Source organism: Neomonachus schauinslandi, chromosome 6 (assembly GCF_002201575.2).
Source record: "Neomonachus schauinslandi chromosome 6, ASM220157v2, whole genome shotgun sequence".
In the NCBI taxonomy this organism is placed as follows: domain Eukaryota; kingdom Metazoa; phylum Chordata; class Mammalia; order Carnivora; family Phocidae; genus Neomonachus; species Neomonachus schauinslandi.
In genome coordinates, this window is record NC_058408.1 from 3,383,172 (window position 1) to 3,409,315 (window position 26,144).

The following is a 26,144-nucleotide window of genomic DNA, read 5'->3' on the forward strand; positions in this document are numbered from 1 at the left end:
GATGATATGGAATCTATTTGACTTGGAAAAATATTCATTGTCTACCATTAACATGCAATTTTTCAGTTTCTGAAAGTTTATCATAATAGGGTTTTCCAGTTGTTATAGAAAACGATTGTCAGCTATGATTGTTTATCTATAACTTTCAACCACATTGCCTAATAGAAAAGGTCATATATTCAGAAGTTTAGGGAAAATAAAAACACTATGGATTTCAATCACCTTGGTCAGTAGATTTTTATTAAAATCCTCTTAGCCTCCTACATGTTTTAGCTGTCTATCTATTTATCCCTCTATTTACCTAACTTTGAAAAGGTTGGGGTTACAGATTTCATTCATTTGATTTACTTATTTTATTTAAATTCAATTAGTTAACATATTGTGCATCATTAGTTTCAGAGGTAGAGTTCAGTGATTCATCACTTGCATATAACACTCAGTATCATTACATCACATGCCCTCCTTAATGCCCATCACCCAGTTACTCCATCCCCCGACCCCACCCCCTCCAGCAAATCTGTTTGTTTCCTATGGGTAAGAGTCTCTTATGGTTTGTCTCCCCCTCTGATTTTGTCTTATTTTATTCATTCATTCCATTTAGGAAACTCTGTGATAAAACTTAGCTGACAGCAATAGGACTTCTACTTCCAGACGCCAGAGTACAAAGGCCTTCCCCACCCCTCCCACCTCATACAACTGAAAACTCTGGGCATTATTCATAAAACACACAGAAGAATATCTGAACGCTGGAAAGGACAAGAACAGCTAGGGACTTTGGGGCCCAAAGAACAGTATGGTGACAATTTCCCTGGGTTTTCTTATATTTCCCAGTCTTAGAGTTGAAGTCACCTGGAAACACAAATCAGAACCCCTCCCCCGCAAAAAAGCCCAAAGAAACAAACAACGAACACCCCTACTGCTGATTTCATTGACCTTTTGTATTGTTTTTCTAGTCTTTGTTTCTGCTCCCATCTTCCTTATTTCCTTCTTCCTGCTATCTTTGGGTTTAATGTGTTCTTTTTCTAGTTCTGTCAGGTGTGAAGTTAGTTATCTATTTGAGATCTTTCTTTCTCCTGAATGTAGGTTACTTATCAATATCAACTTTCAACTTTCCTCTTAGAAGTGCTTTTGATGCATCTCCTAAGTTTTGTCACGTCGTCTGTGGCAAGATTTTTTTTTATTTCTCTTTTGAGTTCTTTTCTGACCCATTGGTTATTCAGGAGTGTGTTTTTTAATTTGTATTTTCATAACTAATCAAGTCTGAGTTCAAGACCTAAAACATTTCCGTCATTTCAGGAGGTTCTTTCCTGCTTTTATCCAATCAGAGCTGCAGGGCCCCGAGTGAGGTGATTTCCACAACCATTATAAAACTTTCTTGTTCTTTAAATGCATAAATGGAAACAAATTGTATGAACTTCGTTGCTTGTGGCTTCTTTTACTCAAAGGAATGCTGTTGAGATTTCCTGTGGTGTTACATGTTTATTCCTTTATATTTCTGCTATTGTTTCATTGCATGAATATTCCACAACTTGTTTATGTATTCACGTTTGTGGTCATTTGGGCTGTTTCTAAGTTTTTCAAATTACGAATTAAGCAGCTAAAACATTTATACAAGTCTTTGCGTGGCCATATGCTTACTCGCTCTCTGTTTAGCTTAGTACAAATTGGCTTTTCTTATAAAATTATTCTGCCCTTTTGCTCTGCCATCTGCTCTTTGATAAGCAGAAGCTTAATTTTTGTGGTTTGATTGATCAATTCTTTATGCCTATGCATTTTTGTCTCCTGCCTAAAAAAATTCTTTGCCTACCCCAAGGTAATGAAGATACTCTTCTGTGTATTCTTTAAGTTGTTCTCTCCTTTTAGACATTTAGGTCTACACCTCATCTGGGATAATTTGTGTGTACGGAATGAAGTGAGGATTGTTTTTATTTTTGTTTTGTTTTTCTTATACTGAAATGCAGTCATTCCAGTACCATCGGTTGGAAAGACTTTCCTCATTGATTTGTACAGACCACCTTTATGGAAATTGATGGTACTGGATATAGATGTGACTGTTTCTGGACTTCATATTTTTTGTTGATCTATATACCTACCTTTTTGCCAGTAGCACTGTTTTCATTATTGTTACTTTATAGTAATTTTGAGCTCAGGTGTTTAATTCACCCAAATCTCTCATATGATTGTTTAGATCTTTTCATTTCCAGATAATGTTTAGAATTAGTTTGCCAATTTCTACACAAACCCTGTTTGAGTTTATTTACTGAGATACATTGATTCTATAGATAAATTTGGGAAATCAAAATTACAATATTGAATCTTTTTATCCATGAAATTTTATGTATCTTCATTTATTTAGATTTACTTTAATCTTATCTCATTAATGTTTAGAATTTTAAAGTATAGAGTACTTCCTCTCTTGTCTTAAATTTAATTCTGTGTTGATTCTAAGCATCTATGTTTTGATGCTATTAAAATTGACATCTAAAAATGTAATTTCTTATTTTTAATATAAAGAAAAACAATTGATTTGAGAACTTGCTAAATATACTTATTAGGTTTGTAGTCCTTCTGTAGATTTAGTAAGATCTTCTAGGTACTCAGTCATGTCATTTGCAAATGAAGGGTTTTATCATCCCTTTCAAATCACTGTCTTTTATATCTTTTTCTTACATTATTACACTGGTTTGGACCTCCAGTATGATGTTGTATAGAATGGCCAAAGTGTTCAGCCTAGGGAAAAGAGCAATATTTCACAAAAAGTTAGGATAGTGGCTTTAGTTGTAAATAGAAACAGAGTTTTAAAAAAAAAAACCATCAGTGGATATTGATTTTTACAAATAATTTTTGTACAAATATTGAGATGAGTAGATTACTTTTTTCATTTATTTGACTAATTTGGTGAATTATGTTAACATTTTCAAATAGAAAGCAGTCCTGCATTCTTGGAATAAATCCCTTTTGTCTTGAATAATTATTCTTTTTACATATTGCTGGAATATAGATTTTTCATGAAATAGGCTCAACAGCATTTTGGAGATGATAGAAGAAAGGACTGGTGAATTGGAAAATAAATCAATAGAAATAAGTTGATCTGAAGAAGAAAAAAATAAAATTAAAATGAATCAATTCTGTGAGATTTTCAAGACAATAGCAAGTAGTTCAATGTTTGGAATACAGAAGGAAATGAAAAGATAAAGAGGGAGAAAATATTTTAAGAAATAATAGCTGGAAATTTCCTAAATGTGGTGGAAGACAGTAACGTACAAAGTCAAGATGTTCAGCAAATCACAAGTAAGAAACACACAAACACACGTGTAAACACGTCATTCTCAAACTGGTGAAAGCCAAAGGTAAAGAGAACACACTGAAACAAGAAGAGGAATTTGACACGTCATTACCTGCAGTAAAAAGATGATGTCATTGATGGCAGTATTGGTATCAGAAACTAGGGAGGACAGAGACCCCGCAAATGGCATATGGGAAGATGAAACAAAGTACCCTCTTGACTAGGAATTTTTTATCCAGCAAAACTATGCTTCACAAATAAAGGCAAAATGAAGACATTTTCAGATAAAGAAACATGAAGATAGTTGCTAGCAAGTATGCACCTTAAGAAACACTAAGAAAGCTGACGGAAAATGAAACCCATGGTAACTTGGATACACAGGAGAGAATGAAGAACATGCTGAATGTGAGGTTAAATAGAAAAGATTATATACACATATACACGTATTCTCTAAATTTCTCTAAAAAAGGCAAAAGTCCGTTTAAAAATTGTAACAACGTTGTTAGTGGATTTAAGTAAATGCAACTATGTCATCGCAACTTTTCTATATTTTACTGGAAATAATTCAATATTTAGTTTAAGTAGAGCGGGTTAAGTTAAAAATGCATCCTATCATCTCTAGATCAACAGATAAAACAGTAGCACAAGAAAAATTGCTAGAAAGCCAATAGTTGTACTAATGTGACTCTAATTTCCACATCTCTGCTCATCTTCTGACTGATGTAGTTTACCATAAAAGGCATGATAGTTAAGAGAAGCGTTCCTGAGTCCACTTCTTACTCTGTTGCCACCTGGCTGTGTTATCTTCAGTAAGTTATTTTATTTTTCCATGCTTTAGTCTTCTCATCTGAAAAGAAAGTATAATCATAAAAATCTTTAAATATTGTAAGCGTTCAATTCATCTAATGAGGTCAGCAAAAAGTCTGGCATTGAATACATGTTAACAATTATCATTACTGTTTCTACTGAATCAGCGGATGGGTGGTGAAAATGTGTATTGGAGGTGTAGATTCACACTGCTAGCGTACTAGGGGAAAGTGCACATTGAGTGAAGAGTTAGAAAGCATGATTAACCCTGGACTTTCTGGACATTTTCAAGTTTCAGGACAATCTGAGTGATGGATTGAAAAGATACAGATACAGCTATTACAATATTATGGAAAGAAGATAAAGGTAAAGTTGCTTTTAAAAAGATGTGCCTGGGGTGCCTGGGTGGCTCAGTCAGTTAAGTGTCCTACTCTCGATTACCACTCAGGTCATGATCTCAGGGTGGTGAGATGGAGCTTGAGCTCTGCACTCAGCGGGGAGTCTGCTTGAGACTCTCCCTCTCCCCATACCCCTCCCTGCTGTGCTCGCTCTCTCATTCTCTCTCTCTCTCTCTCCAAAATAAATAAATAAATCTTTAAAAAATAAAATAAAAAGATGTGTCTGAAAGAAGTGGAGTGGACAGATGAGGAGGTGGGAAGAAGGTAAGGCTGGGGAATGAGGGTGCTCTCAGTATGTGACTGTGAGTGTGTGTGTGCCTTTGAAACTGGGTGCACTCTGGAAACGGTCATCTCCAGCTCCTGAGACAACAGCAGGGGAAGGTGAATTCCTGTGCTCTTACTATACATCTTACAGGGAGACTTTAAAAGCATGAATCTGAGTTCTGTGATCTTGGATGGGTCACTTAAACTCTATCAGGCTTGGTTTCCTCTTCTATAAAATGTAATTGTCAACCCTTTTTTACCAGGTCATTTTAAGATTTTTTTTTAAGTTTTTTATTTTATTTTATTTTATTATGTTGTTAGTCACCATACATCATTAGTTTTCGATGTAGTGTTCCACGATTCATTGTTTGCGTATAACACCCAGTGCTCCATTCAGTACATGCCCTCTTTAATACCCATCACCAGGCTAACCAGGTCATTTTAAGTTTTAAAAGAGATTTAACATGTGAAAATAATAAATATAATTATTTAGCACATAATCGAATTATTGTTTAAAACATGATCCTAGCATCTCTTCATTCACATTTCCTCCTCTGCTTTCCCCAAAAGAATATTTACAGCTAATGATAGGTACAGTTGGAGGTGCTTCTTGAAACAGCACCCATGGGGACTGGGGCCCCTCAGAGAGAGAAGCTGTTTTGATGGAAGCAGAGATGACTCAGCCCCTGGGGCCACAGGTGTAGAAGCTGTCCTGGTATCACTTGGGAGCATCACCTTTCGCTCAGAGACATGTCTGAGATGGATCTCAGGTCTCTTCTTCTGCAGGCAGGGTGGTGGGGAGGCATCTGGAGCATGGTTGCTGAGAAGCAGAGCTCTCCTCCCTTTGAGCCTTTTTGGGTGAGTGGAGAGCCCTCCTTGCCCAGTCTTCCAGCCGCAGCACGGCCTGACAGCGGATCTGTGCACTGAGGGGTCCGCCACTTCCCTGAGTCTAATGCTTCCGTCCGTGCTCGGCATGGACTCACATGGAAGAGACTTTGGGGAGGGCAGCACCGACAAGGGATTGTTACAGAGTTCCGTGTTCACGGGAATGCGTGTCCCAAAGTGTCCAAGAAGAGTCGTCATTGTTTAGGGGAAAGAATGTTGGGTTAGGACTCAGGCACTTTTTCTCTAGTCTTGGCTGTCACCTGACCTGTAAAATAATATCCAACAAGCCACCCCACGTCATGTTCTAACAGGCAATGAGTATGTGTCCACATGTGGGCGTATGTATGATGTTGGTATAATAGATGTGTGGTGCACAATCTACTTATTTATGTGCTGTCTCAAAAGATATGCATTTATAACATGCCTGATGTATTTGTAGATACGGTCATCAGCGGCAAATGTGCAGTCCATAGAGTTTTGGATGTGGGAAATGTGCATGATTCTGTATGAGCACTTTATATGTGGTATGCATGTCTATTGGCATAGTCGTGTGTGTTTGTGGGCACATGTGCACACTGTGTGTCTTTGTACATGTACCCACATGCGTGTGAGAATGGATCCATACGTCTGTGTGTCTAATGCTATGAATACCTTTCTGAGGTTGCTGTCTACATTAGAGCTTTCTTTTGGAGTTACAACAGGCACAAAGAAATGAGAATCCACCTCATCCTGCTTTCTAAAGAAGCTAGGCATCTACTGGCAAGGTGGAAGGGACCAACACATCTATCGGGGTGTCCTCAGGATGGGCCAGGCCAATGCAACCACCTGGAAGGGTTTTGTGTTCCTGGGCTTCTCCAGCGTTGGGAAACTGCAGCTCCTGCTGTTTGTACTCTTCCTCTCTCTGTATCTTGTCACCCTGACCAGCAATATCTTCATTACTGTAGTCATCAGGCTGGACAGCCACCTGCACACCCCCATGTACCTCTTCCTTTCCTTCCTGTCTTTCTCTGAGACCTGTTACACACTGGGCATCATCCCTCAGATGCTCTCCAGCCTGGTCATGGGGGGCCAGGCCATCTCCTACGAGGGCTGTGCTGTCCAGATGTTCTTCTCTGCTTCGTGGGCCTGCACCAACTGCTTCCTTCTGGCCGTCATGGGCTTTGACAGATATGTGGCCATCTGTGCCCCACTGCACTATGCCAGCCGCATGAATCCTACCTCCTGTGCCCAGCTGGTTGGCACCTCCTTCCTGAGTGGGTACCTCTTTGGGCTGGGAATGACCCCGGTCATTTTCCACCTCCTATTCTGTGGCTCCCATGAGATCCAGCACTTTTTCTGTGACACGCCTCCAGTGCTGAGCCTGGCATGTGGGGACACAGGCCCGAGTGAGCTGGGCATCCTCATCCTTAGCCTGCTGGTCCTCCTGGTGTCTTTCTCCTTCATCACCATCTCCTACGCCTACATTCTGACAGCAGTCCTGCGGATCCCCTCCACTGAGGGCCGGAAGAAGGCCTTCTCCACCTGCGCCTCGCACCTCACAGTGGTCATGGTCCACTACGGCTGTGCCTCCTTCATGTACTTGAGGCCCAAAGCCAGTTACTCTCTTGAGCGGGATCAGCTTATTGCTGTCACCGATATTGTGGTGACCCCTCTCCTCAACCCTACTGTTTACAGTCTAAGGAATCGGGCCGTGCAGACAGCCCTGAGAAGTGCCTTCCAAGGGAGACTGCTTCGTAGAAGACGAAGGCTCCCCCAGTGGGACAGTCTCTTCCGCGTAAGCTGGACTGAGACCAGGAACCCAGGCCAATGGGCCAGCGACTCGGGATTTCAGATTCAAAGCTGTCCCACCCCAACCCCTTGGGAGAGCCCCATCCTACTGCCTGCACTTCCCTGGGGCTGCTGGGAAATATGGAGCAGGCTTTCCCGCTCTGCTCACTGTGCTTAACTCACACTGGGCTCAGAATCTGAATTTCCACTTTCAGCCTCAGGGATGCCACCACTACAGAAGCCCAGTTCATTCAGAATTTTCCAGCTCTGCTGAACAAGTTGAGAGCAGTTTGGCCTGCTCAAGTTCAAAGCAGGCCTGGCTGGAGCCCTATCAGGGATATGGTAGAGATTTTTAAATTACTGCATAATTAGACTATCCTACCTATAATGCTCTTCCAAGATCTGAAACTCAGTGGGAATCCATTTGATGGATTAGTGTGAATGCTCTGTTCAAGGAAAAGGTAGGTTGTTTTCTCTCCTCTACGGGGTGTCTTTCATCTTTATTTTTTTTTAATATCGTTGTCCTCTCTATCTCTGACTCATTGTCACTTTGTGCTCTTGTCATCGGCTCTCCCGGTTGGTAGATTGTATCTCAGAAAAGACATAGGTTTCCTATTTTCTTTGATACTCGCCATTGCTCTATGATGGCCTCATAATCTTGGGAGTTGAGAGCCTCCTTGTTTGTCTCACTCCCTAGCATGGATACTGTCCTGTGGGATCTGCTGTGGACACGCCCTCCTGTGTAGTACACTTTCCCCCTGCAGTATGTCAAGCACAGCACAGGCATTCTTAGGGACAAGTAAAAGTGTAATGAACCCACGTGGCTGTCAGGAGTTTGAACAGAGGCCCTGTAACTTACTGTGTGATGCTAGGTCTCAACCCCCATGTCCTCATCTGTAAAATGGCTGTAACTTTGCAGTTTTGCGTTGCTTACTAAACAGGACCATGAGTGCAAAGAATTTAGCACAATACCTGGATCATAATGATCTTCCAATGTATGCCAGCTGATTTTATTGTTAACGTGCTAAGCAGAGTGATACCTGGTTTTTAGTTTCGGGAGAGGTTAATCTCAGCGGAGAATCAGAGGCTTCATGTCTAAGGTAGTACTTGAATTTGTTACTCATGATGGGTAAGTCTTGAATGCAGTTAAGTGGGAAGAAAGTATATTCTGACAGAGAGAACAGAATAACCGAAGCTTCAGTGGCAAGGCAATCTAGGCCCGTTTCCGAGTGCAGTGAGTTGTCCAGAGGGACTGAAAATGTGTCCCAAATGATGCTAAGTTAGTTTGGGTGAAGACTTCTTTGCAGACAGCAGTTTCAATACCTTGCTTCAGACTTGATCCCTTCAGTAGGGAGAGTAAACCTTTGAGCAGAGAGCAGAGTAGCATCTGGGAACCGATTTCGGAAGATTAATCCAGCAGCAGAGAGGATGACAGAGCTTAGCAGAGAGAAAATAGAGGCAAGGGATCAGTAAGGGATGCATTGCCGTCATCCTAAACAAAGACATGGAGACCAGAACATGGATAGTGGGCCTGGAAGCTGAAGAAAATTACAAACGGAAGAGGTTCTGAAAATGCAGGATTCACATAATTCAGCAATGAGTGAGCAGTGGGGCACAATTTGAGAGAAAGAACTTATATTGGGGGGATAATTTTTTCAAATAGGAATCCATATTTTTCCACGCTTTCAGGGAAGAAACACAGCCTCTAGTTAGAACTTGGTGGAAACTAAATTTGGGAGGAAGGAAGCCAGAACCAAGAGAAGAGAACAGGCTGGGGAGAGGTAGGACAGTTAGTCAGATGGCAGAAATGGCCTGGGTCTCAGAGAAATGCTGTGCACTCTCGGATCCTTGTCACTGTACAGACTGGGAGCAATCTCCCTTTTGCACTGAGGCTGTCTGAGCAAATTCAGTTCCAAAATCGATTCCGTCCACCCAGCATAACATTCCCTAAATGCACACTGAGCAGCAGTGGGTAAAGATGTTCCAAGAATTGCTAAGTAATACTCAAAGGTGCTTCTAACTTCCAAATGTAGTAGTCTTAAGTTTGAAAGGGCATAAAAATCACATGGGGGTGATTTTCAGAGCAAGTGTTCCTGGGAGCCATTCCTACAGACCTAGCCACAATTGATCTGGGGTGGGGACAGGAAGAAATAGTTTACAAAATCTCACTAGGTGATTCAAATTCCCTCCCTTGGTTAAAAAAGTGACCATGTGGGGCGCCTGGGTGGCTCAGTTGGTTAAGCGACTGCCTTCGGCTCAGGTCATGATCCTGGAGTCCCTGGATCGAGTCCCGCATCGGGCTCCCTGCTCGGCAGGGAGTCTGCTTCTCCCTCTGACCCTCCCCCCTCTCATGTGCTCTCTCTCTCTCTCAAATAAATAAATAAAATCTTTAAAAAAAAAAAAAGTGACCATGTGCTTACAAGGAACAACCTGTCCTCCTAGGCGCACATCCATGCATGCGCGTCTCACACACACACACACACAGCAGAGGCTCCTCCAATGTGAACAGGACCACATGTGCCCAACTCATGGCCCTTGGACAGCCCATTAAGATGGGAGGCTCTGGAGTCCAATTTCCTGAGGTTAAAGTCTTGCCACCTTTTAGACATGTGACCTAGAGTGAGTTTCTTCACCTTTCTGCGGCTCCATTTCTCAGATGCAGAATGGAACGAGAGTGGCATCTGTTTTACAGGGCTTTTTAGGTGAAGATTAATATAGTCTTCAGAGCAGAGAATGCCCCACACAGAGTGCTCAGTATAGCCATCCGGTGTTGTTTGGAGTTTCTAGACAGAGACACTTGGGGCTGCCCTATTTGTGGCCCCGTTGATGTTGGTGGAAGCTAGGGCCAGCAGCGTCCAGCATCTTGCATTTCCTGATTTCACTGGACAGGCAGAGTAAAGGGCTGGTGTCTGGCACAGCATCTGCCTGGAGAAAGCGGGAAAGTGGGTCTAGTTCCTGGGCCTTGAGTGGATTCCATACTGGGAAACTGGCCTGGATACAGGAAACAGAAATCCGACGGCTTCCCCGCAAATGTCTGGGGTCAGAGAGGTCCATTAAAAGTAAAGGGGAGTGTTCTTTTAGGAGCGGAAGAGTTTTGGAGACACAATCAAGCAGTAGGGATCATGAAAAAACTCAGGGATGTAGCCATAGGGCTGGGGCTCAGAAACAGGTTCCAATCTATAGATTGTAAAGAAAAAGAATTAGTAAGAATAAGTCAGGGGTTCCAGTTTAAAGTAAGTGAACAGAAGGTCAAGAAAAGGTGAGTATCAGTTAGGAAGAACTTAGCCACAGATCACGAGGGACATTTGATAAGAGTTCTAATTGTTAAAAGTTGAACATTTATAGACCCAACAAAATTATGTATGCTGCTTCTGCATTTCCATTTTTGCTTGTGTGCCTAGGTGGTCAGGATGTGACTTCAGAGGGAGCTGTATTTGACACCAACAGTCTCATCTTCTTATGGCATTTTGTTGATTCTTCAGATAAATATTATCTTCTCTGGTCTCTGTGTTATTCAGTCTCTTTCATAAGATGCTAATGGTTCTTTGCCTTAAAGAGCGTTTCTTGGCTCATCACATGCCTAAAAATCTGATTTAGGCCTTGTAGATACTTGGAGGGGGTTGGAAGGAGAATGCAACCATATTCACCTTTGCCTTTGGTTATTACAAGCATACATTTGTTAGATTCTCCATACTTCTTGATAAGTGTGATATCAATTATACTGATTTTTGATGGTCTACTGGGCTATGTTTTTTTTTTTTTTCAACTGCAACCATTCTTGGTAACTCATAATCAAGTTTTTTTTTTAAATACTTTTGATTGTCATGTTCAATAGGATCCAACTGTTTAAGCAAAAATCAGTAAAAAACACTCCTACATTATTAGCAGTAAAGATAGCTTTTTAGTTTTAACCAAGATTGATTTAATTGGCTCCTGGGACAGAATTTGTCCCTGACTGCGGAAGGACTACCTTTTGTGCAAAGGACGAGATTGAGACAAGGTGGTAAACAGGTGGTAATATCCATGGGCTGGTAGTGGAAATGGTGCAGGATACCAGCAGTCCCACACAAGGAGGAGATGTGACCAAAGGATTCTCCCCAGCAAACGACACCGTTGACTTACAAGTCCTGGCAGAACGTCGGCATTAGGAGACAGCACCCCTCTTCTTGTTCTTTTCTTAATTCTTCATTTTGTAAATAATTAACTCATAGTCTTGTAGGAGGCAGAAGGAAATCAAAACATCCTTTTCATCACATTAAAATGTAAGCGTGAATGTGGGGCCACGGAGGACAGAGGAAGCTCTGCCCTGCCGTAGTCTCGCAGTTCTGAGACTAATGGCGTCCTCCCTGATGGAGAAGTATGGAGAAGGGGCAGATTGAGAAGAACACAGGATTGGTCTTCTTCTTCTTCTATAGATAAAATACTGGGGTTCTCCAGAATGTCAAGTATCTTCATTTTCAAATGTAAGAATTTACAACCATTTCAAAACTCAAGAGAAACCATTTGTAACTCATCTTGGACTTTATCCATCCTGCCACGACCCTTGTTTGTGGTGTGATTAGCTGCCCATGTTTAGAGAACAGAATGATTCTCAGAAATACAGAAGCTCATGTGAGTCAGTAACATTTGACTTCACATTGCCCTATTAAAAAGAAATACTTAGGGTGCCTGGGTGGCTCAGTTGGTTAAGCGGCTGCCTTCGGCTCAGGTCATGATCCTGGAGTCCCTGGATTGAGTCCCGCATCGGGCTCCCTCCTCAGCAGGGAGTCTGCTTCTCCCTCTGACCCTCCCCCCTCTCATGTGCTCTCTCCCTCTCTCATTCTCTCTCTCAAATAAATAAAATCTTAAAAAAAATACTTAAAAAATGAACTTTTTTAAAAAAAAGGAAATATTTTATTCTAAAATCAAAGCAAAACAAAGTAATATAGATGTGTAGAATCCAACAAATAAAAAATAGAGAGCTTGGCCCCTGGGTAGTGACAGGTTGCATACAAAATAAGCCTGTGATGCTTCCTTTCCCCCAGTTCTGTGAATGCCTTATATCCCCCAAGCCTGAGACTTTTCCAGGTGCTCTAATTAAGTGTAATAAACACACACACACACACAACTATCTCCCCCCTCCCCCATACTTGCTGTCCCCTTCCTCCCCCAGTACCTTCCCACCACACCAAGATTTTCTATGATCCAGGAAGAGCTGCTTATCAGTTGCCAAAGAAGGAGTTGGTGAAACCCACATAGTCATAGCCAGCGAGGTGACTTCGGCCGCGTGGGTCCACATACTGCTGCATGTGTGAGGCACAGAACTGCACCTGTTCTGGGGTTAGGGCCTGAAACACGACAGAGAGAGATACAGTCACAGGGCTTAAAAATAGCGGCTCCTTGGGGCTGGCAGTAGGCCCCGAACCCGGGACCCAGGGGGCAGAGAAATGGGGAAGCAGCAGCCAGCCCTGTTCCCATCATAGACCTTCTCAGAAGTTTGTAATTTCTAATGAGTAAGACCAGCTCATCTTTTCAACTCAGTCCTTACCTGAGGAGTCTCATCTCACTTGGACTACACACTTTATCCCATTCCCTAAATTTGGGTTCTTCAAGAAATGGGAAAAGAAATAGCCTTAAAAATTGATTTTCAGATTTGGAATTGACCCGTATGGTCATTAGAGAATGACTATAATTTTCAAGCTGGGACAACACAAAATGAAGTGGCAAGCAAAGCAAGTGGTAACTTGTGCAGGACAATGTCTGAGCAAAAAAAAAAAAAAAAAGGTGGGTGGGAAGGGTAGTTGCCAATGGTGGGCAGCCAGGCCCGAGACAAGCACACTGTGGATTGCCATGAGAGCACAGCGACACTAGACGCAACTGGAATCCGACCTGCTTCATGTCCTCTTTGGTAATATAGGCCTTGCCCTCTGCCAGGGCTTGGAAAGCATTCTCGATTTCGTCACTGGACTTGATGTTCTCTGACTCCTTGTCGATCAGGAATGAGGTGTAGTCCTCCAGGGAGATATAGCCCTTCCTGTGGGAGAAATGGGCTCCCCTCTCTGAGACTGTGGGCTGTGACCTCTACATTGACCCCACTCCTCACGCCCTTGCAGCGAAGTAAACGCTGCTTCCCAAGCCCCAGCCTCCCTGCCCACATGAGCCCTCTGGCCGGACTCTCCACACAGTCTGGGAGTCTCCATCAGCACCTGTCCCCAGGCACTTCAAGCTTTTCAAGTTGAGTTGAAGACCTCTGTTTCTGGTCTTCTGTCATCCTTGGCATTAGAAAGATTTCGTCCCTAACAGTGACGGGATCCCTCCATGACTGTACTCCATCCCCACAAGCATACAACCCCACTCCCATCAGTCGGCCTCCAAATCATCCAGGTCCCCTTAGGACCTTATACACATGGAAGGATTCTTCTTTCAAGGTCCATTCTCAGGACGAGCTGAGATTCATAGGTCAGACAGAAACCAGGAATTGAGCAAATTACAGGGACTGTGCCTGAGTTGGAGTTGGTGCCATGAACTTCTGAGCTAATCCTGCAAGGGCACCAAAACCTGCCCGATTCACTTACGGTAGTCTGTATCTTCCTATTCTCAAGAGGAATTGGTTTCATGTTTTATGGATCATTTTACTCTCTGTGCCTGTTTCTCTAAACCCCATTCCCTACGATGGTCTGGCTCTTGGTCTTCTTCCTACCTCCCCGGATCAACGACATCCAGGAACTTCTCAAACTTGGGCTCACGTTCATCCTCCTCCACCATGGGCAAGTAATAATTGAGCCCTCTCAAGCAGGACCGGAAATCTTTGTGGCTCAAGCGCCCTGTCAGATTCTCATCAAAATGTCTGAAGAACAAAAACATTTTGTCAAGTTCAATACAGAACCAGATTAGAACAGAAAAGAACAGTTCTTGTTGGGTCAACTGAGGCTTTAACATGTCACAGGTCATCAGAAAACCAAGTGGGGAGCTTGCCTCTGTTTCTGAACTATTTTTAACCCAGTGAATGGAGCAAAGACAGTAAAATGTTGAGCATGAGAGAAATGTATTTTCAGGAAGCTCATAGACATATTAAAAGCCGTGCCTTGAAGCTAATTAACAGATCTAGATCTTCATTTAAGATCCTACCATGCCAACACTGAGGGGAAAAAATTAGCTATTTGGAGATTCATTCTGAATGGGTTGGAAAACAAAGAACCGATCAACTATGAAGTCATACTCACTTATAGGTTGTGCTAAACTCCTTTAGTGTCTCTTCACTCACACCTATGGTGTCTCTGAAAAGGAAAACATGATTAGCCCATGAAATAAAACAGGAAAATAGCGGAAGACATGCCATGTGGAATAAAGAGGGATGTTAGTGGATGTTATGCTGCTCAGGTCATCTGATTCAGGGGTTGGCAAACTATAGCCCATGGGCCAATTCTAGTCTGCCACTTGCTTTTGTACAGTTTAATGGGCTAGGAACGGCTTTTACCTCTTTATGTGGTTGAAAATAATCAAAAGAAGAAGTGTTTCCTTAAACATAAAAATTGCATGAAATTCAAATTCCGGTGTTCATAAATAGAATTTTATTGAAACATGGACACACTCATGAATTTGTGGGCTGTCAATTGCCCATTCTCTCTATGACAGCGAGTGAGTAGTTACAACAGAGGCCACATGACTCACCACGGCTGACACATTTATGATCAGTCTCTTTATAGGAAAAGTTTGCCAATCCCCCATCTAGACAATAATGCTGCCATTATTAGCAAGACCTAAAGCTGCTTTGATATAATTAATTTATTTAGAAAAAAACAAGTGAATTCTGTTCTTCTGGCTCTACACCTTGAATATTTCTTGCATTCTAGACATTTGAGAGGAACTTTTACAAAAGGGATGACTTCCTGAAGAGATTGCATACGATGGTGAAGGGACCCTGAGAACTGGGTGGTGAATAGCTTCATGGGGATGGGAGCATGGTCTCCTGTTTCATAATAGACTCCCAAATAAAAAGGAATAGTCATTATGTGGAACAGAAAAGAGAGAGAAAGAGAATTTTGATTCCAGAGATGATGTGTGTACTACCTCTGAAGCAGCTCTTTTATCCAGTAACCCAAACTCTAGCCCCTGGGGCTAAGTTCTGACACCTAATCCCACGCACACCCTGCCCAGCCCTGGTCATGGGTCTGCAGTACTTGGCTTGGATCTGTTGTTCCAGGTTGTGCTGCATCCGCATCCCCAGCTGGTGAAGTTGGTCCCACTGCTGGGCCAGCCCGATGGTGCTATACTTGATGTCCAGGACCAGAGCCTCTTCCAAGCTGTCTCCCAGATCCTCGATCTTGGTCAGCTGGCGCTTCATGGCCTGGATCTCCTTCTGCTTCCGCTAGAAAAGGCAAGAAGGAGAGAAGCAGTCATGCAGGGTACCAGCTCCAAACCAAGGGATGGTAGAGAAGATAAGAAGCTGATGAGTTTGTATTTCCCCTAATTGCTCCTTTTTAATTATTCTCAGGACTCCTCTTGTCCTCTATGAAAAATGAACTGTTCAGGAAATCCACTTCTGTATTCCTCATTTATGTGATGGTGGGAAGGTTAGGTGATGTGACCTTGGTCATTCTGGTCAAGAGTTAGTAGTTACATGCTGCAGAGGAGAGGAGGAGCATTCCCAGGATGCCTGCATGGCTGGCTCCCAGAGATCGGCACCACGAGTTAGCCACGCTGGGGATTGTGGCTGAGCTCCAGCCGGCTCCCCTGCGGCCACGCCAGCAGACTTCCACAGGATGCACCTGTCCTCCAGGCACATTCGATGCCAACCGCCTGCATCCAGGCCATGCTTTCTCCTGAGTAAGGGAGGAGTGAATGGGTTCTGAGGATGGGGGTGGGCTGAGACACTAAATGTATTACAAGGTACAAATGCCTGTGACCTTCCAGAGATCAGTCCCACCTGACAACATCTTCCTCTTTATTACTGAAGTTCTTTCATTAGGGACTAATTAGATTTAATTAATTAAATGTTCTCCTTGAGGTGGGGCAATAATGAAAATAAGGTTAAGAAACACTGTTCTAGCCCATTGCTTCACTCAACTGTTGAAAGATCATCTGGATTTAAGTATATTAGCAAATGATTTCAAATGATGATGGCTTCTGCACCTGTTTTCTTTCTTAATTATCACAGCGACTCTGTGATGCAGGTATTATGAGCTCTATTGTAATGACACAGAAATTGAGGTTACTGAAGTAAACTGATGGCTGTGCCCATGGAGCGGCGGTCAACAGCTAGAATGCAAGTTGCTGGCAGGGTTGGGACTAGACCCTGAAGCTCTTGACCTTCAGGCTGGGGAGTTTACTTAAAAGTACTACTAGGGTTGCCTTTAAGGCGTTTTCCTTGCACTCCTCGTAATTCTGGCAATATCCTCAGCTAATAAGCAAACATTACTTACTTTATTTGCTTCCAGCTGGGATTCCAGAGTTCCTGTTTCTTTGAGCAAAGACCTAGTTAAGAACCAGAGAGAAATGTTATTCATAATATCAGAGGTCAATATTTCATCCAGACTGATTTCAACACCCTACATTTCTCTGCTTCTATGTCTATTATATGGGTTCTCTGAAACGAATTTTCACACTAGAGTTTCATGAAACCAAACCCTTCTGTCAATTGGCAAGTTGCTAGACAGATAAGAAGAGAAGGAAGGTCTGCCCTCATTCTTCTATATCTACGAGAAGGCTTCTGTACCTTCCTCCTGGTTCTTACTCTCAAATATACCCTTAACCTAAAAACAAAACAAACATAATAACATAAAATACTGACCCGTCCAGAAAATAAGCCCTGGGCATGCAGTTCCAGAACAGGAATCAGACGAGAGAAAAGAGAAATCACACATTAATACAAATTACTTCAATGATCGTCTTTCCCTAGATTTATGGAATATTCCAAATCTAACAGGAACCGTTTCACACTGCTCCCAGAGTCTCTCCCTCTTGGAGGAGCTCAGATACTGTGTACACCTGCTGTCTTAGGACGAAGAGCTCGGGTGTCAGGTGACGAGCTCAGTGTTGGGCACACCCTGCCAGGGGATGAGGGACAAAACCAGAGGCAGAGGAGGATGAACTGTGCTTCCTCTGCCTTCTGCCAGATAACTTTTAGCTGTGACACAGGATTTCCTTTTGCTCGTTGTCTGGTTTTCCTTGTTGGGTTTGTAGAAACAGTATATATCACAGATTGTCTAAACCACCCCTTTAACTCTCAAAAGCCCACACTTCTGACCCATCTACTGGATACTGTCTGCTGACTTTGACATTTATTCTAATGGATTACAACCCTCCAGGTCTCCTTTTCCAGGTCATTTGCCCTGGAAGATGTGACAAATGCTATTTTCATGTATAAGACATTCTGCCTTTAACAAAAGCAATTAGCATGGAGTATCTCACCGATTCTCACCACAGCTTCATGGTCAGGCAGCGTGACAGCTTCCTAGTTTCACAGTAGGCTCTGCCTTTGGTCATGACAATAAATACCCATGTGACCTTGAGCAAGTCCATTTGTCTACTGAGCTTCATTCCACACTTGGAGACAGAGTAATCACATCGGCTCTGTACACTTTTCAAGGTCGCAGGAAGAGGTAAGGGAGGTAGTGGGTATAGAAGCACTTTGTAAAGTGCAAACATAAGGGACTGTGTTATTTTAGACTTTAATTACAGGCAACAGGAGAAAAAATGAGAGTTACCTAGGAGAGAATATGGACATGTAGACAATGGGCAGTGGTGTGACATTCTCGTTTCTTGATTTTGCAAGGATTGATTTAGAAAACCATCAATTCCAGATGAAAAGCACAGACAGGATATGGTGATTTTAGAACAACATAAATGCTGTAGGGCCCCCTCCTGCTCCCTTCAGATATGTATTTCATCCCTGTGGGGATGCAGGGATCATGGGTTTGGAGGAAGCGCTGCGTACCTGGTCTCCAAGATCCACTGAAGGAAGGCACTGGCATTCTGCTCAAACTCCTGGCGCATCTCAAAGTTCTTGACCTGTCTCGCCTCTTCCCTTTGTTGCTCCTGCTCCCGTTCCTAAAACCCCAAATCACAGATAGTGGAGTGAACACTGAAGACCTTTCTTTGCAGTAAAATAGCTGGTTCTGGGGCTCAGCTGCGCAGCTCCCCTCCTCCCAGTCTAACCTATTTTCCGGAAGCATGTGCTACGTGCTTCTACTTCCTCCTGCCCACCTCTCCTGCCTCCAAAGGGGAAGGAAGCTCCCGTCACGCCTGAAAGTACTTGCAGGTGTCTCTAAGACCAAGCCCAGTGACAAATAAGCTAGTAATAAAGGCAAATCATCCTCTTCTCATTTTTTCTAGGTGAAATCTTCACTTAAATGAACATAAAAGCAGCCTTAAAAGGAAAAGCAGTAACGAGCTGCCGCTCCCCCTGCTTGTGCTTGCTCGCTCTCTCTTTCTCTGACAAATAAATAAAGAATAATAAATAAATAAATAAATAAATAAATAAATAGAATATTTTTTTAAAAATAAAATAAAATTGGTGATATTTTGGTGAAATTCTTCTTTGTGAACCTTTTTAATATTTTCCATAGTTTCTATGATGAATATCATTATAGACAGATAAAAATTATACACAAACACATTAAAAAGGCACTTTGGAGGTAGGTATAAAATGGGGGGGAAATCTATAGACTGTGAACTTATATACAAACCTCATGAACTTTCAAATCTCATGTTTAGAGCCACCTCCTGGAGCCCGTGTTTGCTTCCTTGAATCATTGCTCAACACCCAGAGGCATGAGAGGGTCTGAACTCCGGGGCGTAGGGCTATACCCACTGTGACTATATTTCTAACATTTCCTTAGCCAGCTCCGGTTCATGACTGCTGTCCCAACATAGTTATTAACTGTGTCCTTTCTTTCTCAAAAGTCCCCCCAACTTGTATGATAAGTTAGGTGGCCATGCTCACCACCGTGGAAGGAAGCCTTCGTTATGTGCCATTACCTTGATGACATCAGACAGGTGCTTCCAGAACTTCTCTAGCACCTCCATCGTTAACCAGGTGTAAGGGCTGGAGGGCACGTTTAAGGCCTTAATCTGCTGGTCTAGCTCCAGGAGATCATTGAAGTCAGATTGGGCCCCGGCCAAGGAGGCCAAGAAGGCCTCGTGGTCCTTCTGCAGCTGCCGGATCTCGTTCAGGGAGACACAGTGCACAGGCTCCGACAGGTCCTCCTCGGTGTTCTCACACCAGTGGTTGAAAGCGGAAGCCTTGTGTGCAAATTCCATGAACAGCTCTTCAGCCTACAGAGAAAAAAGTCACCTCCATCTTTCCCGATAAAGCCCCTCAGCAAAAGAGAAGACTGAGGATTAAAAAAAGAAAAAGACCATATTCAAATATTTTCAGGGTCAGCACTCCAAGAGGGCAGAACTGAAACCACCGAGGACATGAAATCAGTGGGCAGGCAGGTGCATTTGAGGCACCAGCCCAGGTCCTGGCCCCCTGGTGTGAAACTAGTCAAATCTGTCATCTACAAAGAGGCTGAAGGACTCCTAGGGTTTTTTTAGTGCTAAGAGTCCAAATGAAGCAAGGGCCATTTTCAGTGATAAGATTTCATGATTTCTTATTCTGAAGTTGGAGCCCTAGTTCTTCCGGGCACCTGGTAAACATACAAAAGTAGGTGTTAAGTGAATGAATGCATGAATCACTGAATCCACAGATCATTGGTGGGATAGGCCCGTCTCTCCCATTCTCTGTTTGCTCCTTCTTTCTCTCCTCTGCTCTTTTGCAGACCACGCCTCTCTGGTGTCTTTGTCTGTACCGAGTCCTTTTTCTGCCTTCCTTCTAAAATGTGTTCAGGGCTCAACCCAGTTCCTACCCTCTAATCTGTAGCCTTATCCCTATGTTACTGTCTGGAGTTACCCAGATGCTCTGAATGACTGAATTGTCAGAATTTCTGAACAAGAAAAATAGTATGGATGGTTCCAAACAGTAGGTGAGCAAAAATAGTTTTATTTTTTATTTTTTTTAAGATTTTATTTACTTATCTGACAGATAGAGACACAGTGAGAGAGGGAACACAAGCAGGGGTGAGTGGGAGAGGGAGAAGCAGGCTTCCCGCCGAGCAGGGAGCCCGATGTGGGGCTCGATCCCATGACCCTGGGACCATGACTTGAGCCAAAGGCAGACGCCTAATGACTGAGCCACCCAGGCACCCCCAAAAATAGTTTTAGATTTAAAACACATCATAGATTTAGGGTAAGCAGTTTGTATTTCCCAAGAGATTTATCTGAGGCAAATATAAAAATGAGTTTTTGTTCCCAAAGGTGGAGATTAAAGAGGAGAAAATTGGCTCAAATGGAAGAGGGACTACAAAGGTATTACACCATTACATCTTACCCTGTACTCACTTCAGCAATCTTTTTGCTAAAATAGACCAGTATAGAGAAAGTTGATATGGCTCCCACACAGGAAAGACACAAAAACCTGCAAAGTACTTCATATTACTTTTGTAACATTATGGATCATCTGAGTATTTTACAAAGATTTTATAATCAGGAAATCAAATAACAAACCTCTTTGCAGTTTGAAAGTTAAGCAAAACAGAATCAGAAGGTAAAGTGTCTTTCTATGTAGAATGCATATATGTGTGTAAAGTTGCCCATAAATTGATCTAATTTTTCACTTAAGACTATTTCTGTAGGTACCAAGCCCTTCAGTAATTAGCTAAGCGTCCAGACTGACTGATTTTTATCTGTGTGTTTGTCTCCTAATTCCCCTAATTGCCCACCTTCACTTGCTGCCTGGTATAATACTTCTTATAGTCTTCACTCAGCATCCTGATTTCCTTTTATTATTGATATTTTTTATGATCAACATCCAGTACCTTCACAGCCACCACTAGAAAGAACATTTTCATCACTTAAGCCTATATAGAACTTAGTGGCGTGCACCGCATTTTCAGATCCATTATCTCTCTCAATCGTCATAATGCAGACCAGCAGGAGACAGTGGTAACATGATCGTATTTCATAAATGAAAGAATCAAGGCTCAGAGATGTGAAGTGACATCTCTCAGCTAGGTAAGGTCAACACAGGATGAGAACTCGAGTGTTTCTTAGCAAGTGCTCCTTTTATTTGGTTAGAGAAAAGTGTAAGTCCTGCCAGCTTAGTTTTTCCATCCACCAGGACCATCTGCCTTTTTGTCCTTTTATTACTTGTGCCTGGCATCCACCTCAAGTCCGCCGCATAACTGACAAATCAGTCTTAAAAAACCCTGATTACTTCCTGTTCAATAAGAATGCCCTCCTGCTCCTTTCCATGCACTTATTCTAATGTCTATAGTTTATCCAAACAGGAGTTCCAGTGGAATCCATTTCTGGATTCCATGACTAATATACAGATAATTGAGGCCTAATCGTGGCTTTTTTCTTTTACCTGCTGTAGGGGCAGCTGCTTCTCTAGCAACTTCTCTCTGTGGGCTGCAGAAGCTTCCAGCAGCTGTTCCCAGAGCCTCAGCAGAGCATCATGGCGCTCCTCAATGGCTTTGGTCTGTCTGTGCTGAGCAGCCACCAGTTGGTCCTTTAGGTCAGTTATCTCTGACAGTCTGTCTTGCCGGAAGCTCTGCAGACTGGCATCCAGAGTGTCCTGGGGAAGACCCAAAGAGAAGCTGTGAACAGAAAAACAATGTAGGTTCCCAGGGACCATTCACACCTGGGTTCCACCACATTTGTATCATGGACAAGATAAGGTCTAGGAAAGAAATAGAGTGAGGACCAAGCAAAAGGAAACATAACTTAGAGATTTTTTTTTTTAAAGATTTTATTTATTTATTTGAGAGAGAGAATGAGATAGAGAGAGAGAGCATGAGGGGGGGAGGGTCAGAGGGAGAAGCAGACTCCCTGCTGACAGCAGGGAGCCCGATGCGGGACTCGATCCGGGGACTCCAGGATCATGACCTGAGCCGAAGGCAGTCGCTTAACCAACTGAGCCACCCAGGCGCCCATAACTTAGAGATTTAAGTGAATATTTGTGGTTGGAATTATGGCTAAGTTCTGGTGGATGCATGTTTCATAATCAGAGCTTAAGTTAGGTATATAATTAATATTAAGGGAATATTGGAGCATGATATGATCTTCATTTTTTGAGTCAAGACTAAATGCTTCCTACAGCTCACATCCTTTCTAAGACTCTTTTACATCCCCTGTTATATTTTGTGTACTGATTAGCAGCAGCGCACTACTAGAGATCTTGGAAGTACACTCACTAACAACAGGGACAGTTACACAGTGTGTGTGTGTGTTGTTGATACCAAAATCACAAAATTCTGGATACTACACTTCCAGCTTTACAGGGTGGCTTGTATTTGACCAATTCTGCCTTTGAGAACAACTTTAATTGCTGGATAAAAGTACAAAATATCAGCTGTTTGAAAGAGATCAGAATGCAACTCAGGTCACTACACCTCAAGAATCAAAACTCTAGAGAGGTGAAATAGTAGTAAAATCAGAGTAATATTCTCTGTCACCTTTCCCTATGACATGTGGGCTGCACAGGCTAAGAGACTGAGGGGAAAGCAGCTGCTCAGAGCTCTTGATAATCTCATGAAATCAAAGAGACAGTTTCTGGGAAACCAGGCAGCCAGGATTTGAGCAGCTGTGGAAAAAGAACTGCAGAAAAGTTCGTTCAATCATCTACCTGCTTTCCCCTCAAGGCATCTATGGGTTCCTAAACTCTATAGGACAGGAGTCCTAGAAGCCAAGCAGAAAAACAGTAGCAAATAGAGATGCTAAGTAGACTCCTCAATAGCCTCACAGTGCTGAGTTGAGGACACAAAGAGGAGTAGCTCCAACGAAAGGGATTTAGTTGAACCCTTGAAAGGCCCTAGGAGTAAAAGCCAACTGAAAAAGGCAAGTCCTCAAAAAAAAAAAAAAAAAAAAAAGATTATGTCTTGAATCATTTCAGTCCCTGGCCAAAAGTAGGGGTTGGATGGGGGAGGGGGGGTGGAAGTGTTAAATTATAACTTTAAATCAAAATTCACGAGTTACATTATTTTAAATGTAAGTGGACTCACTATTGCAACAAAATGATCTAATTAGATAAATAAACAATACTCAACTGTGAAATTTTAGGAGACATAATCTAAAACATAAAGACACTCCACATTTCCATATTCATTGCAACATCATTCACATTAGCCAAGTTATGGAAACAACTTGAGTGTCCATCAACAAATGAACAGATGAAGATGTGATGCATGTGTGTGTGTGTGTGTGTGTGTGTGTAAAATGGAGTATTATTCAGCCATGAAATAGAAGGAAATCCTGCCATTTGTGACAATTTGTATGAAACTTGAGAGCATATGTTAAACGAAGTAAGTCAGACGGAGAAAGACAAATGCCATTTGCTATCACTCACAAGTGGAATCTAGAAGAGTCAAACAGAGAAACACAGTAGACTGGTGGTTGCTAAGGGCTGGAGGGTGGGGGAAATGAGGAGAAAGTGGTCGAAGGATACAAACTTCCAACTAAAAGAATGACTGATTCTGGGACACTAATGGACAGCAAGATGATTACAACTAATAATACTGTATTATATACTTGAAACTTTTTAAGAGAGTAGATCTGAAATGTTCTCAACACAAAAAAGAAGTGGTAATTACATTATAGGATGGAGGTGTCAGATAGTTCTACAATGGTAATCATTTTGCAGTGTATAAATATATCAAATCAACAACAAAAATATAAAATATAAAGACGTAAATGTAAAGAAAGAAAAAAATTAAAGGATGGAAATAGATATACACTTGAAACACAAAACAAAACAAACAAACAAAAAACCTGGTACTCTAGTATATGAAAAAGAAGACTTTAAATCAAGAAATGTTAGTAGAAAGAACATTTCATAATTAAAAGTATCAATTCATCAAGATGATTTATAATTCTAAATGTCAACACACCTTTGAACCTAACTTCAAAATATATAAAAATTACAAAGTATTTAAACAACATGATTAACAACCCAAATCTGACAGGTAATATAAACCACTGTAAAATACACATTCTTTTTGGGGCACCTGGGTGGCTCAGTTGGTTAAGCGTCTGCCTTCAGTTCAGGTCATGATCCCAGAGTCCTTGGATCGGGATCCCTGCTCAGTGGGAAGCCTGTTTCTCCCTCTTCCTCAGCCATTCCCCCTGCTTGTGCTCTCTTACTTTCTCTCTCAAATAAATAAATAAAATCTTTTAAAAAAATGCACATTCTTTTCAACTGTAAATGGACTATTCACCAAAACGTACCATTTGCTGGATGTAAATCAAGCTTCTAGAATAATATAGAATGTGTTTTTAAAACAAAGTGGAATTAAACTAGCTATAAATATCAAAAAGGATAATGAGAAAACTCCCAAGTGTTTGGAAATTCAGCAAAATACACTATGGAATAACAAATAGGTTAAATAAGAAATTAGAAACAACAGAAACATTTTATTTGAGTGATACTAACAGAAGTAACATATGAAATTGTGAGGTGCAGCTAAAGCTCTGCTTAGAGGGAAATTTATATCCTTACATCAAAATGCTAAAAAAAGGAGAATGTCTAAATATTTGATGATCTAAATATTTACCCTATGAAATGTTTTAAAAAATAAGTTAATCCCAAGTAAAATAAAATGATAAAGATATAAAAAGATATTAATGGGATATAATAGAAAGATTATAAGAAATACAAAGAAAAATAAAAACCCAAAGTTGGTTCTCTAATAAAAATGATGCTCACTTAGCAGCAGCAAGACTGGTGGGAGGGAGAGGGAGAAAAAACTAGCAAGTTACCAAATGGGAAGGGAAAAAAGCAGATCCTACAGACAAGAAAACCACAGAATTGGGGAATGGGATAATCCTAGTGTTCAGCTTCTGTGTATGTGGGCCATGGACGTGCCTGGCACCTGCCCAGGGGCAGTCCTGTTCTCACCTGCTTTGCCAGGAGAGTGAGGGAGGCAGCGAGGTCTGTACAATTGCCATTGGTCTTCAGACTTTCTTCTTTTTCAGCTAGAGAGCAAAGATGATTGATTAGAGGGGAAAAGTAGTTGCTCTTGAATCGGCCTTGATAAGGAAAAAAAGAAATATTTACTCTATGGCACAAGAGAGCCTCCTGACTCTGGGAGTGGATCATTTATTGGAATATAGGAGCAGTAGGGGTGATGGATGGTTTCTCTGGACTTATGCAGCATAGAAATGACTGGAACAGAGCTAGGGCCAAGGGAACTTGTGAGTGTTTTGGAAAACAGAGTAAAATTGCAGATGAGACATAATTTAGAAGTAATCGAACACACTGTTTATTTTTTAGAATGTTTTGCCATGGCTCTGCCCTTTTAAATATCACCGATGAAACCACCAATTCCCCTAAAATGTGTTTTCTGGAATTCTGGTTCTCAGTCACCCATCAGCATGTTTTCTGGGGCATGTGTGTGTAATTGTGTCCAGAAAGGGTAAGAGTGGATGAGGAGGGAGTATCTCTCTTCCATGGGAAGTGAGAAAATCCCAGAACCTTTCTATCAATGGAATTTACCAGTATTTCCCCTGGCCTTCACACGTCATACCTATCCAGGCCTCCACCACATCAGCCTTCCAGTTAAACTGCTGAAAGGCATAATCCTCTTCCAGTTGTGACTTCCAAGCATTTATCGTGCTGGAAAGAGAAGGGATCTTTTCTTTCAGAGACTCTATCTTGGCAGAAATCTTCTCCTTGGGCTGAATTTTCTCCTGCAACACCAAGGTAAAGGGGAGAAGAA

General features: G+C 42.0%; 2 protein-coding genes across 2 annotated transcripts in view; one reads left to right on the forward strand and one right to left on the reverse strand.

Annotated features, from left to right (window-relative positions):
* The first annotated feature begins 6,442 nt into the window (after positions 1-6,442).
* On the forward strand, positions 6,443-8,390 carry LOC110573351 (olfactory receptor 10Z1). The gene is made up of 2 exons (XM_021681844.1): positions 6,443-7,414; positions 8,349-8,390. Exons 1-2 carry the CDS (start codon positions 6,443-6,445, stop codon positions 8,388-8,390), a joined length of 1,014 nt encoding a protein of 337 aa, XP_021537519.1.
* Positions 8,391-12,568: 4,178 nt separating this feature from the next.
* SPTA1 (spectrin alpha, erythrocytic 1) overlaps positions 12,569-26,144 on the reverse strand; it is a 76,268-nt gene continuing 62,692 nt past the window's right edge. The window contains exons 40-51 of the mRNA XM_021681938.1: positions 25,953-26,125; positions 25,325-25,401; positions 21,797-22,006; positions 19,366-19,662; positions 18,323-18,435; positions 17,177-17,194; positions 16,809-16,860; positions 15,567-15,754; positions 14,610-14,663; positions 14,087-14,233; positions 13,276-13,420; positions 12,569-12,734 (exon numbers count right to left, since the gene is read on the reverse strand). Of these exons, the coding sequence (XP_021537613.1) occupies positions 12,609-12,734; positions 13,276-13,420; positions 14,087-14,233; positions 14,610-14,663; positions 15,567-15,754; positions 16,809-16,860; positions 17,177-17,194; positions 18,323-18,435; positions 19,366-19,662; positions 21,797-22,006; positions 25,325-25,401; positions 25,953-26,125 (1,600 nt within the window). The 3' untranslated portion in view covers positions 12,569-12,608. The remainder of the gene's footprint in view (positions 12,735-13,275; positions 13,421-14,086; positions 14,234-14,609; positions 14,664-15,566; positions 15,755-16,808; positions 16,861-17,176; positions 17,195-18,322; positions 18,436-19,365; positions 19,663-21,796; positions 22,007-25,324; positions 25,402-25,952; positions 26,126-26,144) is intronic.

What these genes read in the sequence shown, in the direction of transcription:
- LOC110573351 (XM_021681844.1), top strand. Translation starts at nt 6,443, where the DNA reads ATGGGCCAGGCCAATGCAACCACCTGGAAGGGTTTTGTGTTCCTGGGC. An exon ending in AGTGGGACAGTCTCTTCCGC is followed by an intron (nt 7,415 to 8,348) that starts GTAAGCTGGACT and finishes CTTACTAAACAG; the next exon opens with GACCATGAGTGCAAAGAATT.